This window comes from Dreissena polymorpha, chromosome 6 (assembly GCF_020536995.1).
Source record: "Dreissena polymorpha isolate Duluth1 chromosome 6, UMN_Dpol_1.0, whole genome shotgun sequence".
NCBI classification, from domain to species: Eukaryota; Metazoa; Mollusca; class Bivalvia; order Myida; family Dreissenidae; genus Dreissena; species Dreissena polymorpha.
The window spans coordinates 13,020,465-13,033,797 of record NC_068360.1 but is presented as its reverse complement, the minus strand read 5'-3'; the positions used below and the strand labels follow the sequence as shown (position 1 = coordinate 13,033,797).

At 35.7% G+C, this 13,333-nt stretch overlaps 2 protein-coding genes across 3 annotated transcripts; both read right to left on the bottom strand.

The window, feature by feature from the left end:
• Window positions 1–6,828: 6,828 nt before the first annotated feature.
• Window positions 6,829–12,815, bottom strand: LOC127834584 (uncharacterized protein KIAA1958 homolog). Of its 2 annotated transcripts, none has more exons than XM_052360582.1 (3): window positions 11,782–12,815; window positions 8,052–8,303; window positions 6,829–7,722 (listed from the first exon to the last, which is right to left on the bottom strand). In XM_052360582.1, exons 1-3 carry the CDS (start codon window positions 12,591–12,593, stop codon window positions 7,284–7,286), a joined length of 1,503 nt encoding a protein of 500 aa, XP_052216542.1. In that variant the 5' UTR covers window positions 12,594–12,815; the 3' UTR covers window positions 6,829–7,283. The 2 variants fall into 2 exon arrangements, with proteins under 2 accessions (XP_052216542.1, XP_052216541.1); XM_052360581.1 differs by lacking the exon at window positions 11,782–12,815 and adding an exon at window positions 8,676–9,687.
• On the bottom strand, window positions 10,243–11,245 carry LOC127834594 (uncharacterized). Its single transcript, XM_052360600.1, has 2 exons — window positions 11,158–11,245; window positions 10,243–10,828 (listed from the first exon to the last, which is right to left on the bottom strand). The coding sequence occupies exons 1-2, from the start codon at window positions 11,238–11,240 to the stop codon at window positions 10,390–10,392; spliced, it is 522 nt and encodes a 173-aa protein (XP_052216560.1). The 5' UTR covers window positions 11,241–11,245; the 3' UTR covers window positions 10,243–10,389.
• Window positions 12,816–13,333: the final 518 nt, after the last annotated feature.

The following is a 13,333-nucleotide window of genomic DNA, read 5'->3' as shown; positions in this document are numbered from 1 at the left end:
GCGTTAGAATCTATTTTATACGAACATACGCTGTCCAACAATCAACGGGAGGAGTAAAGACGCGTCTGTATCACACAACTCGTACTCTTTCTCGCAAGTCATGCAACAGCAATCTTTGAAATAAAATAGTACTAGTATTTTATAATTACCTTCAATACCAATGTAAAAAAGAGCACCGCCTTGCGGGTGCAGACCGCTCATCTATTTTCTTTTTAAAGGTGAAGGGACTCTAAATTTCAATTACAAAGGAGGGAGGGGTGGAGTGAAGAGGGGTGTATAGTGTGGGGGTGTGGACATTTATTACATTATCTTCCAAAAATGCGAAAAAAATGCAAAAAAAAAAATAAAATTGGGGGGGGGGTTGGGGGGAGGGGATTCTTGAATGCGATGGTTGGACGGTATTAAAAAATAAAATAATAAAAATAAATATTTGTGTTTTTTAACCATTTCAAAAAAAAATAAAAAATTGGGGGGGGGGGGGGTGGGGTGGGGGGGGGGTATAGTGTGAGGGTGTGGTGGTCATTTGTGAGATGATCTTTAAAAAAAGATTAGGGGGTGATTCGGGGGGAGGGGGGGGGAGGGCACGGGGGATGGTTTGGGTGGGGTCTATTGTGGTATGTCAGGTAAGAGTAGTTTTGTCAAAGTATCAATCAAATCTAATCATAAATAAAGAAGTTATGGCAATTTTAGCAAAATTTAATAATTTGACCTTGAGAGTCAAGGTCATTCAAAGGTCAAGGTAAAATTCAACTTGCCAGGTACAGTAACCTCGTGATAGCATGAAAGTATTTGAAGTTTGAAAGCAATAGCCTTGAAACTTTAGAAGTAAAGTGGATCGAAACACAAAATTTAACCATATATTCAAAGTTACTAAGTCAAAAAAGGGCCATTATTCCGTAAAAATGACAACCAGAGTTATGCAACTTGTCCTTTTACTGTACCCTTACATGATAATTTGCGAGTGTTCCAAGTATGAAAGCAATATCTATGATACTTTAGGGGTAAAGTGGACCAAAACACAAAACTTAACCAAATTTTCAAGTATAAAAAGGGCACATTATTCTGTCAAAATGCCAGTCAGAGTAACATAACGTTGCCTGCACAGTCCCTTTATGATAGTTAGTAAGTGTTGCAAGTATGAGAGCAATAGCTTTGATACTCAAGGAATAAAATGGACCTAAACACAAAACTTAACCAAAATTTTCAATTTTCTAAGTATAAAAAGGGCACATAATTCTGTCAAAATGCACGCCAGAGTTATCTTACTTTGCCTACCCAGTCCCCTCATGATAGTAAGTAGTGTACCAAGTTTGAATGCAATAGCATTGATACTTTCTGAGAAAAGTGGATCTAAACGCAAAACTTAACCGGACGCCGACGCCAACGCCGACGCCAAGCTGATGACAATAGCTCATAAATTTTTTTTCAAAAAATAGATGAGCTAATACAAAAGAGAATTTATTAAAATACTTATTTATCAGATCTAATTACAATTCAAAAGGTGGGTTGCAACTTTAAGAAACTTCTATTAAATTTAAATGCTCACAATAAATAACAGACGCACTACCGGTACGTGTTGATTGCTTATTATAAAAAAAAACTTCTTAAAATTCAAGTACACAAAAATACTCTACTAATATTCTATTTATACTTCAATATTTTATCATTCATGTGTTTTGCTGAAACAATCAAAATAGAAGTCTTTCAAAGGAAGATTAAATTTAATTATTCTCACCTTGCGTAGTAATAATGAAATTGTTAGTGATCTTCACACCATTGCAGAAGCAAAGTTACAAGACAAAACATCGCCATATGCCTGGAAACAAATTTGATCAGCATTTCAAATGTTACTCAATTAAGGTCACAGAAGGTTTTGTTCCAACTTCAATTCGTATTTCGCCAACAGAAAAAGACCAAATACAAACATGGCTGCCAGCTTCTACTTTCCGAATATGGACACCTACGTCGCCGATGTTGTTCATTTAAGTATAGAAACTCTTCTTACTTAAACGCTTCTTTTGACTTTATTTTACTTCGTAGCATAACAAGTCAAACACCTACAAGCTCTTACGCTTCTCACACGTTTGTGTATGTATTGATATCAACACATGAGTCGCGTTCTGAGAAAACTGGGCTTTATGCATGTGCGTAAAATGTCGTCCCAGATCAGCCTGTGCAGTCCGCACAAGCTAATCAGGGACGACACTTTCCGCTTTTATGGTATTTTTAGTTTCAAGGAAGTCCACCCTTACCGAAAATCAAGTTTAGGCGGAAAGTGTCGTCCCTGATTAGCCTGTGTTTTCTTCCTGGTTTCTAATTGGCTGAATCTCGAATGTGCCGACCTATTTCCGTATTGGCCGTGTTTTTTCCATATTGGCCGCCTTTTTCTCGTATAAGGCGAGTTTCGAGCTTTATTGGCGAGGCTCAACTTGTATTGGGCGAACAAATTGAACACATTTTCGTCTAATATTATAAAGTTAATTAATAATAGCCAATATAGGCTAGTCTTACGGCCCCGCCTTAATTTATACTCAAGTCAGTCGATTATCCAATACAGCAGCTGCATCGTCTAAAAAGTCGTTTATTCTTTCGAAGAAATTGTGTGCGTAAACGCAGGGCTCGACATTAAGTTTTAAATCCACTTGTCTAGTCGAACTGTTGCCCTATTGCCCTAAATTGTCACTTTTCCAAACCAAAATGTTATTCTATTATTATTATTGGATATTATTAATGTGCTCCTTCATATGTTTTGATAAGTACATAGTAATGTTTAATTATTTTTTTTCAAAGCCAAAAAGTAAAGTGAAATCTCTTTTTTTTCAATTCATTACTTACTCAAAGCAGGTATGTGTATTAACATACACATACCTGCTCAAAGGAAATTGTTATCAAAAAATATTTTTGGGGGCGATTGCCTTCTCCAATTCGCCCAATAGGTAACATAATATACGTATACCGAAGAATGTAGTCCGTTACTGCGTTTAACCACTTTGCATCCAGATTCTGCATTCGCAAACCAAATAGCTCCGATGAGCGCGTTCCATCCATGGCAACGTCTTTTCACTGTGGCATTAGCACCAGAGTAACACGCAGTCCTCATGGAAGGTGTATACAGCGACGAAATATCGGTTCAATACTGAACTATCTACACTTAACCGATACAGCGCATTAATGTTCTTTCGTTTTAAGAAATCAACTGCGTTCGCGATATGGTCGACAAAATTTCCACGCGCTACATTTTGTACTGTCAAAGTAAACATCTCAATGTTCTCTGCGCTACAAAGTATTTATACGACAATTCGCCCGCGCTTTTCATGCCAGTTTTGAACTTTTTCCTTACACACGAAATACATGTTATGGTTGTCACTTTCACAGCAGCTAATTAATTTGCGTCAATGTTCAACTTTTCCAAGAAATCAAAACAATCTCGTATATGCCCGTCCTTACAAAAGAACATTATCAACATTTATTTTTTCCCCCATAAAGTCGCTATATAACCTACACTGTATGGGTGTGACTTAAAATCCAGCAAATAAATTATTTGAATATATAGAATAATAATTGAATCTACATGACACCTTATGACAACGTTTGTCGTCACCAAATCTACATATAACACTAAGTCAGAGTAAAAACCTAGGTCACCAGTTCAAATGATAATAATAAAAATTGTTTCTTTTCGCAGTTATGAATTGGCACGTACGACAATGACTTGTTTTAATCAAAGTACTGACTGTACTGGTGTGACGATGCTTTTGAGAGGATGGATATAAAAGCATCAAGTTAAGTTTATCTACATCACCACAATCACCACAATTGTGTATGTTGGTACGAAAAAAAAATTTGGTACAAAAATTTTGCGAAAAAAAATTTGGGTATGATAACAAATTTGGGTACGAAAAAATATTTGGGAACAAAAAAATTGGGACCGAAAAAAATTTGGGTACGAACAAAAAATTGGGGATGAAAAAAAAATTGGCTACGAAAACAAAAATTGGGTACGAAAAATTTTAGGTACGGAAAAAAAATTGGGGGAACGGGAAAGTAGTACCTGTGGGGAACTTGACCCACACTCGCACATTTTCGGCCCTTTCCGTCAAACATCAGATAAGTTCCTCGAAGGCAATAGTATGAATACACATATCGGAAGCGGTAATGTGGTCCTACCTACGCGCGTCAAAATGTAAGCGAAATATGTACACAAGTCTGTCAGGAATGATTGAAGTAACGAAGAAAATCGTGTATTGATGTAAGTTTTTTGAAGAAATGTGCAGAAAATATATTAAACAAGAGCTGTGTTTGTGAAACACAATGCCCACTGCTGCGCAGCTTTGAAGCCATATATTTTACCTTTGACCTTGAAGGATGACCTTGACCTTTCACCACTCAAAATGTGCAGCTCCATGACATACACATGCATGCCGAATATGGAGTTGCTATCTTCAATATTGCAAAATTTGACCTTTGACCTTGACCTTGAAGGATGACCTTGACCTTTCACCAATCAATATGTGCAGCTCTATGAGATACGCATGCACGCCAATATTGAAAAAGTTATGGCCAATGTTAAAGTTTTGTGGCAGACAGACAGACGCTTTATATTTGACATTTGACCTTGAAGGATGACCTTCACCTTTCACAACTGAAAATGTGCAGCTCCATGAGATGCACGTGTATGCCAAATATCAAGTTGCTATGTTCAATATTAAAAAAGTTATGGCCATTAAAGTTTTCGGACGGACGGACAGACTGACACACTGACTGACAGTTCAACTGATATAGGCCACCCTACCGGGGGCATAAAAAGCAATGGCGATATTTTTCTCAGCCACATTATTGTTAATAGTTTGATATCACAAAATGAAAGTGAAAGTAGAACTGTCAAAAATGACAACCTGTCAATGTGTTGTTTTTGCTGGCACGAGAGGGCGATTACACTCTGTGTTCACATTTTGACCATAGGCTTTGTCAATGACCTTTATAGTATGGGTAGCTTTGATATTATTTATTGCTATCATGTAACTGCATGATTGTGTATATGTTTACAATACACAATGCATAAATAATGATATAAATATACTGATTAAGCTTAAAATAATCTGAGAACTATAGCCAGGTCAATTAAGGACTTAAAATACAATTTTGTGTCCTGATTTCATGAAGAAATGACCATGCATGTCCTAGATTTCAAATTCAAGGCCCTAGTGTAACACATTGGTAGCATTACCGTTAAACTGTTACCAGGCTTATGTAATTAGTTTTTATTGAACTATCTAAGAAAATCTAAATCAGGCACTGATTTTTCTTGTTTTAATACAGTCATAGATCAGTTGTGGCCTCTGGGTAATGACCAATTTTTGCTTACTTGTCACACCCTTAAAACTTTCCACACGTCTATAATAGCAAATCTGGATTTAGGTGATCTTCAATGGTACATTTAAACTTTAGCTCTGTTACAAGAGTGCTGGTAAAGTCCAGTCACATATTTAAATCTAGGCCATGGCAAAATCAAAGTGTCAAAGACAAATGAAAGATGCGTTCATTAATTATTGTCCAGTTGTTTACCACTGCTGTAAGTTTTTATATAATATGACTGATGAACATCATGTGACGGAAAATTCACATTATCATTGAATATCAGGTTTAGCAGCCTTTTAGATAACAAAGTATGCTAGTTTTCAATGTCGCTTCTGGGGATCAAACCCGTAGGGCTTTTAGGAAGATTCTGAAATTTTCGATCCCTCAACGGCAACCAAACCAAAAATTAAGTCAAATATTGCCGACTCGGTTTTTTGAGTCGGTTCATGAGGGATAATGGAGCTCGATTGGACATTGTCGGCTCTGGTACTACTTACATGTACCCCGGGTACTCTTAAGTATACTTACATGTACCCTGGGTTCTCTAAGTATACTTACATGTACCCCAGGTATGGTAAATAAACGTAATTGTACTCGGTCCATATTAGACTGTACCCGAGTTGTATTCGCGCCCAAAATCCGATGTCGTAAAACGCGCAACCGATTATCTTAAACACACTCCTCTTCAAAAAACACTGCATCAACATGCTTTTTGAGTATGTGTTCCGATAATATAGAGGCCATTCTACAGAAAATTGACATAAATGTGCAGGGCTTAACACTAAGGCACGTCCGAACGACATTCACTGCCCGTACCTTGGTCCGGGCTAGCCAATGTCCAAGGAATTTGCCCGACCGGTCGTGTGTATTTTGGGCAGGATTATATGTTCTATATCAATAAACTGCGTTTTAAATAAGCTTTTCAAAGATGCAAAAATCTTAATACAGTACGATCAGATGACAATTAAATCCCAGAGTGAGTTCGGAGACAACAAACAGATCGTATCTCGAAATAGATTCGGAACCCCCTGATTGCAATCAAAAAGAGGCCGACAAGTCAGAAAATCCCCGGCGGTTTTCCTGGTAAAACACGTCAGTACCTATTTTTAAACGGAATGCCGCTAGGAACGGTTTTTGATTGGTTTCCTTGAAGTGACGTGTTTTCTCAATGAAAATACGTTTGAAACTAAAAGCCGGGATCGCCCAGGATCGTCCGGAATGATGAAGGTATAAAACTCGACATTAACACAAAGTAACTATAAAATTAATACTTATTTATCAATTTTAAATAATTTTAATTTGTTGTCATTATGGAAAAGTTATTCCATCCTTTAGACGATTAATAAATAGAGGATATTTGTTGGTTTCGGTAGCATATCGAATTTAATTCACGAGTGATCATAGAAATTTATATTTTCACGAGTGGCGTAGCCACGAGTGAAAATATTTTTTTTCTATGAACACGAGTGAATTAAATTCGATATGCTACCGAAACCAACAAATTTTCTTTTTATTTTATGCTTATTTTTGTAGTTTTGTTAATTTTCCGAATTTGCCTCATTCAGTTTCCCCGTGGGGTGCCTCAATTTTTAGAACGCACAAAGAACTTACTACACAAGAAAATAGTTCACATCTGTAAAAAGTGTATTACTATTAAAATCAATGTTTTATTCAACATATATCTTTTTCATACTTTATACATTCAATATTATTACAAACAATAGTTTAATTTAAATTATTATGAAATTAATAGTGTTGCATATACTGGCGTAGTAATTTGTGTATTAAACTGATCTCAAAGTTACGAAAGTGCTCGCCATGTTGAACAACACTTTTACGACTTACTGGATTAATAACACATAACTGGATTAAACTAGGAACGCAAACATATTTCAACAGTGTTTTTGTGCTAAATGGTTTCGATATCAATCACTGTCACTCTCTGCAATAAGACGGATTCGCTTGTAGTGTCGCTGTACAGGGGAATCTGCGGTTACCGCCGGTGTACGGGATGGAGATTGCCTCTGGTGATTGACTACGTTCTGTGTCTGGGAAAGGCCCATGTAAGATTCAGAGTTGTGAAAATTAAATGTTACATTGCCCTGGAAATGTGAGTTGACAAAAAATCCTCGGGCCATCGGAAAATCACTTGATGTGGCTGACGCAGTGGCAGTGGCTGTGCGGTTGTGCTTTTCAACTGACTGGTTTGAATGAGAAAGTATTTTTGAAATATTTTTTGACTGTTCCTTGTTCAAACTGCTGTAATTATTTAAGCTGTTAATATTTCTGTGCCCTGAAATCTGTATTATTTGATGAGCAGGAACATTCTCGTCATTCAGCTTCTGAATCAAGTGCTTTCTTGCACTGAAAAAAGTTTATTTCTATGGTAAAAATAAAATCAATATTCAACGGTACACATGACATATTACATAAGATATAAGTTGTAATTGTTTTGTGTGCTTTTGAAACACTTCAATAAATACATGGTGGTCTGTCAAGTACTGGATGTAATGGAACCGGAAAGTAGAGGAATAGTACTAGTAGAGTACAGGAGATTTTATGAATTAAAATTTTGAGTGTTGTAGCATGTAAATTGGACAAACAACACCTATTTAATAAATGGGAGGTAAGTGATTTTTATTATATATTTTAGTCTTGTTATGAAAGTAGTGTATATAATATGGGGTTTTGACCTGTATGGGGTGATTCTTGGCTCTTGAATACCAGCATCTGTTTTCATCTCGGTCATTATGCTGTATAGCTTGTTTATTCCCATGGCAGACTTCCTGAACCAGCATTGCTGTGTCTTGTTGCCAGGAGTTAAGAAGAAGGGGCTGTCTTCTGTCATCATGTCAACAGGGCGTTTGTCGGCATATAGCTTGTAGAGATGCACCGGATCTCTGTCAGGTTGTTCGGGAACTGCATATGCCCGTGGCTTGACTTTCCTATAAATAATTAAAATGTGTGTTGCATTAAATGTTTTGTTTAAATTAAATACTATTCCACCAAAAGTGAAGTCTACTGTATATTAATAATACAAATAAGAATTATATTGTAAAAAAAAGGTCTATAAATTCACTTGTAATAATAGAAAATATATTTTTTCAATTGTGTCTTCGCCACTCGTAAAAATAATAATTTCTATGATCACTCGTGAAATAAAATCGATATTCTACCTTAACCAACAAATATTCTCCATGTTTGTATTATTTTTACTAAGGTAAAATTCCATTTAAATATTTTATAAACAGTTTTTATATAAATAAAAAATTATCAATTCAGATTTGTGTACAAATATATTAAAGTAGGAAAATCACCTTATATCCCTAGGATTTTCACCAGTACGGGTTTTTGTCTGACGCTCAGTGTCGAAGGTGATGAATTCTTCACCAGTTTCAAAATCGATTCCAAGGCTGACATCACCCCAGCATAGGGTGTGAATTTCCTTGCCAATTCTCATCCCAAAATGGGTTGTACATATAAGCCACAGTGAGTGTAATAGAGCTCTTGGGCTTGATTCTCCCAGAGTTTTAGCTGCGTACATAGCTTCAATATGTTCATTTGTTAATGCCTGGGCTTGATGCGGTTTATTTCCATAACCTTCTTTTTTCAGAGCTTTTTGTTTACTTTTTAATACTTCCCTCACTTTGGCAAATTCAGGGTCATTTATCAAAGAGTGCTTGTAGTTCATGTGCCTTAAATGCCTGTCGATTGAGCTTAAAAATGCCCTCAAAGATGTGGGTTCATACTCTGATCCATCTTTTTTAGTCACACCCAACAAAAACTCGCAGACCAGAGGGTTCAATTCATGAGGAGGTATATTTTCAATATTTCTTGCCTCATTTTTGTGACTTTTTAGGAAAGTTTTGAAAAGTCTGATGTCATTGTCGGTTTTCTTTTTTGTATTTAAATTTTCGTTTTCAAGCAGAAAGCTATCCAAACTTACAGATCTGAAATTCCTTGTTGGTGTTGATGTTGGGTTTTGTTCTTTTTCTTCCTGTGTTGATGCTGTTACCAGTGGTGGTGGGGCTGATGTTGCTGCTCCTGCTGTTGGTGCTGCTGGTGTTATTTCTTGTGATTTTGAAGCGCTGTCATCATCTTGTTCATTCATTTCATTAAAAAAGTCATCAAAGTCAAAGATATTTGAGAAAAGAAGATTTATTTCATTGTTTTCCAATTCATCCATTGTTGTTAAAGAGTTAAGCAGCAGACGAAATAATTATGTTTAAGGGAGGTAAATGTGTGTTTCAGGTTCAAGTAGACTAGTCTCCCTTGAATGAAAATTGCAATTGAGGCTCACCATGGGGTTATTGGGGAAGTAGTTCCAGTATCTAATTGAAACAGTGAAAAATAACGATATTTGTCACTGTTATTTTTCACTGTTTAAAACAGTGGAATACCAATTTTATTTCACTGATATTTCTCTATAAACCACCGGAAAGCATAAAATAAATAGAGGATATTTGTTGGTTTCGGTAGCATATCGAATTTAATTCACGAGTGATCATAGAAATTTATATTTTCACGAGTGGCGTAGCCACGAGTGAAAATATTTTTTTTCTATGAACACGAGTGAATTAAATTCGATATGCTACCGAAACCAACAAATTTTCTTTTTATTTTATGCTTATTTTTGTAGTTTTGTTAATTTTCCGAATTCGCCTCATTCAGTTTCCCCGTGGGGTGCCTCAATTTTTAGAACGCACAAAGAACTTACTACACAAGAAAATAGTTCACATCTGTAAAAAGTGTATTACTATTAAAATCAATGTTTTATTCAACATATATCTTTTTCATACTTTATACATTCAATATTATTACAAACAATAGTTTAATTTAAATTATTATGAAATTAATAGTGTTGCATATACTGGCGTAGTAATTTGTGTATTAAACTGATCTCAAAGTTACGAAAGTGCTCGCCATGTTGAACAACACTTTTACGACTTACTGGATTAATAACACATAACTGGATTAAACTAGGAACGCAAACATATTTCAACAGTGTTTTTGTGCTAAATGGTTTCGATATCAATCACTGTCACTCTCTGCAATAAGACGGATTCGCTTGTAGTGTCGCTGTACAGGGGAATCTGCGGTTACCGCCGGTGTACGGGATGGAGATTGCCTCTGGTGATTGACTACGTTCTGTGTCTGGGAAAGGCCCATGTAAGATTCAGAGTTGTGAAAATTAAATGTTACATTGCCCTGGAAATGTGAGTTGACAAAAAATCCTCGGGCCATCGGAAAATCACTTGATGTGGCTGACGCAGTGGCAGTGGCTGTGCGGTTGTGCTTTTCAACTGACTGGTTTGAATGAGAAAGTATTTTTGAAATATTTTTTGACTGTTCCTTGTTCAAACTGCTGTAATTATTTAAGCTGTTAATATTTCTGTGCCCTGAAATCTGTATTATTTGATGAGCAGGAACATTCTCGTCATTCAGCTTCTGAATCAAGTGCTTTCTTGCACTGAAAAAAGTTTATTTCTATGGTAAAAATAAAATCAATATTCAACGGTACACATGACATATTACATAAGATATAAGTTGTAATTGTTTTGTGTGCTCTTGAAACACTTCAATAAATACATGGTGGTCTGTCAAGTACTGGATGTAATGGAACCGGAAAGTAGAGGAATAGTACTAGTAGAGTACAGGAGATTTTATGAATTAAAATTTTGAGTGTTGTAGCATGTAAATTGGACAAACAACACCTATTTAATAAATGGGAGGTAAGTGATTTTTATTATATATTTTAGTCTTGTTATGAAAGTAGTGTATATAATATGGGGTTTTGACCTGTATGGGGTGATTCTTGGCTCTTGAATACCAGCATCTGTTTTCATCTCGGTCATTATGCTGTATAGCTTGTTTATTCCCATGGCAGACTTCCTGAACCAGCATTGATGTGTCTTGTTGCCAGGAGTTAAGAAGAAGGGGCTGTCTTCTGTCATCATGTCAACAGGGCGTTTGTCGGCATATAGCTTGTAGAGATGCACCGGATCTTTGTCAGGTTGTTCGGGAACTGCATATGCCCGTGGCTTGACTTTCCTATAAATAATTAAAATGTGTGTTGCATTAAATGTTTTGTTTAAATTAAATACTATTCCACCAAAAGTGAAGTCTACTGTATATTAATAATACAAATAAGAATTATATTGTAAAAAAAAGGTCTATAAATTCACTTGTAATAATAGAAAATATATTTTTTCAATTGTGTCTTCGCCACTCGTAAAAATAATAATTTCTATGATCACTCGTGAAATAAAATCGATATTCTACCTTAACCAACAAATATTCTCCATGTTTGTATTATTTTTACTAAGGTAAAATTCCATTTAAATATTTTATAAACAGTTTTTATATAAATAAAAAATTATCAATTCAGATTTGTGTACAAATATATTAAAGTAGGAAAATCACCTTATATCCCTAGGATTTTCACCAGTACGGGTTTTTGTCTGACGCTCAGTGTCGAAGGTGATGAATTCTTCACCAGTTTCAAAATCGATTCCAAGGCTGACATCACCCCAGCATAGGGTGTGAATTTCCTTGCCAATTCTCATCCCAAAATGGGTTGTACATATAAGCCACAGTGAGTGTAATAGAGCTCTTGGGCTTGATTCTCCCAGAGTTTTAGCTGCGTACATAGCTTCAATATGTTCATTTGTTAATGCCTGGGCTTGATGCGGTTTATTTCCATAACCTTCTTTTTTCAGAGCTTTTTGTTTACTTTTTAATACTTCCCTCACTTTGGCAAATTCAGGGTCATTTATCAAAGAGTGCTTGTAGTTCATGTGCCTTAAATGCCTGTCGATTGAGCTTAAAAATGCCCTCAAAGATGTGGGTTCATACTCTGATCCATCTTTTTTAGTCACACCCAACAAAAACTCGCAGACCAGAGGGTTCAATTCATGAGGAGGTATATTTTCAATATTTCTTGCCTCATTTTTGTGACTTTTTAGGAAAGTTTTGAAAAGTCTGATGTCATTGTCGGTTTTCTTTTTTGTATTTAAATTTTCGTTTTCAAGCAGAAAGCTATCCAAACTTACAGATCTGAAATTCCTTGTTGGTGTTGATGTTGGGTTTTGTTCTTTTTCTTCCTGTGTTGATGCTGTTACCAGTGGTGGTGGGGCTGATGTTGCTGCTCCTGCTGTTGGTGCTGCTGGTGTTATTTCTTGTGATTTTGAAGCGCTGTCATCATCTTGTTCATTCATTTCATTAAAAAAAGTCATCAAAGTCAAAGATATTTGAGAAAAGAAGATTTATTTCATTGTTTTCCAATTCATCCATTGTTGTTAAAGAGTTAAGCAGCAGACGAAATAATTATGTTTAAGGGAGGTAAATGTGTGTTTCAGGTTCAAGTAGACTAGTCTCCCTTGAATGAAAATTGCAATTGAGGCTCACCATGGGGTTATTGGGGAAGTAGTTCCAGTATCTAATTGAAACAGTGAAAAATAACGATATTTGTCACTGTTATTTTTCACTGTTTAAAACAGTGGAATACCAATTTTATTTCACTGATATTTCTCTATAAACCACCGGAAAGCATAAAATAAATCCATTTAGAGGAAGATAGAGACTTTATTTAGATTAGAAGTGTTTTGACAATATTTTTTACGCAATTCAATTAGCAAAACTAATATTAATGGTCGATCCCGGCTTTTAGTAGAGAGTTAACCCTGTACAATTGTTACAACTACTGTAACACGTTATTTTGCTAAGATTCACTTACCATTTCTTGTAAGACGGTAACCCGGCAATCTATGTAAAAAAGGTTTTAACGTTCATGTCGTTGTTTAAGTTTGGCTTTACGGGTGGGGATGGGGGTTCCTCGGATACGAAAAGAAAAGGGAAGGAGGAAAGTTATAGAAAGTATGAGGAAATAAAAAAACAAGAAAATTTCTCCAGAAATGGCGTGAAGATTACAAATAGATGTCTTAAATAGATGAATATTGAATTCAATAGCATAAGT

What these genes read in the sequence shown, in the direction of transcription:
- LOC127834584 (XM_052360581.1), bottom strand. Translation starts at nt 9,544, where the DNA reads ATGGATGAATTGGAAAACAATGAAATAAATCTTCTTTTCTCAAATATC. An exon ending in GAAAATCCTAGGGATATAAG is followed by an intron (nt 8,304 to 8,675) that starts GTGATTTTCCTA and finishes AATTATTTATAG; the next exon opens with GAAAGTCAAGCCACGGGCAT. An exon ending in CCAAGAATCACCCCATACAG is followed by an intron (nt 7,723 to 8,051) that starts GTCAAAACCCCA and finishes AACTTTTTTCAG; the next exon opens with TGCAAGAAAGCACTTGATTC.
- LOC127834594 (XM_052360600.1), bottom strand. Translation starts at nt 11,240, where the DNA reads ATGGGAATAAACAAGCTATACAGCATAATGACCGAGATGAAAACAGAT. An exon ending in CCAAGAATCACCCCATACAG is followed by an intron (nt 10,829 to 11,157) that starts GTCAAAACCCCA and finishes AACTTTTTTCAG; the next exon opens with TGCAAGAAAGCACTTGATTC.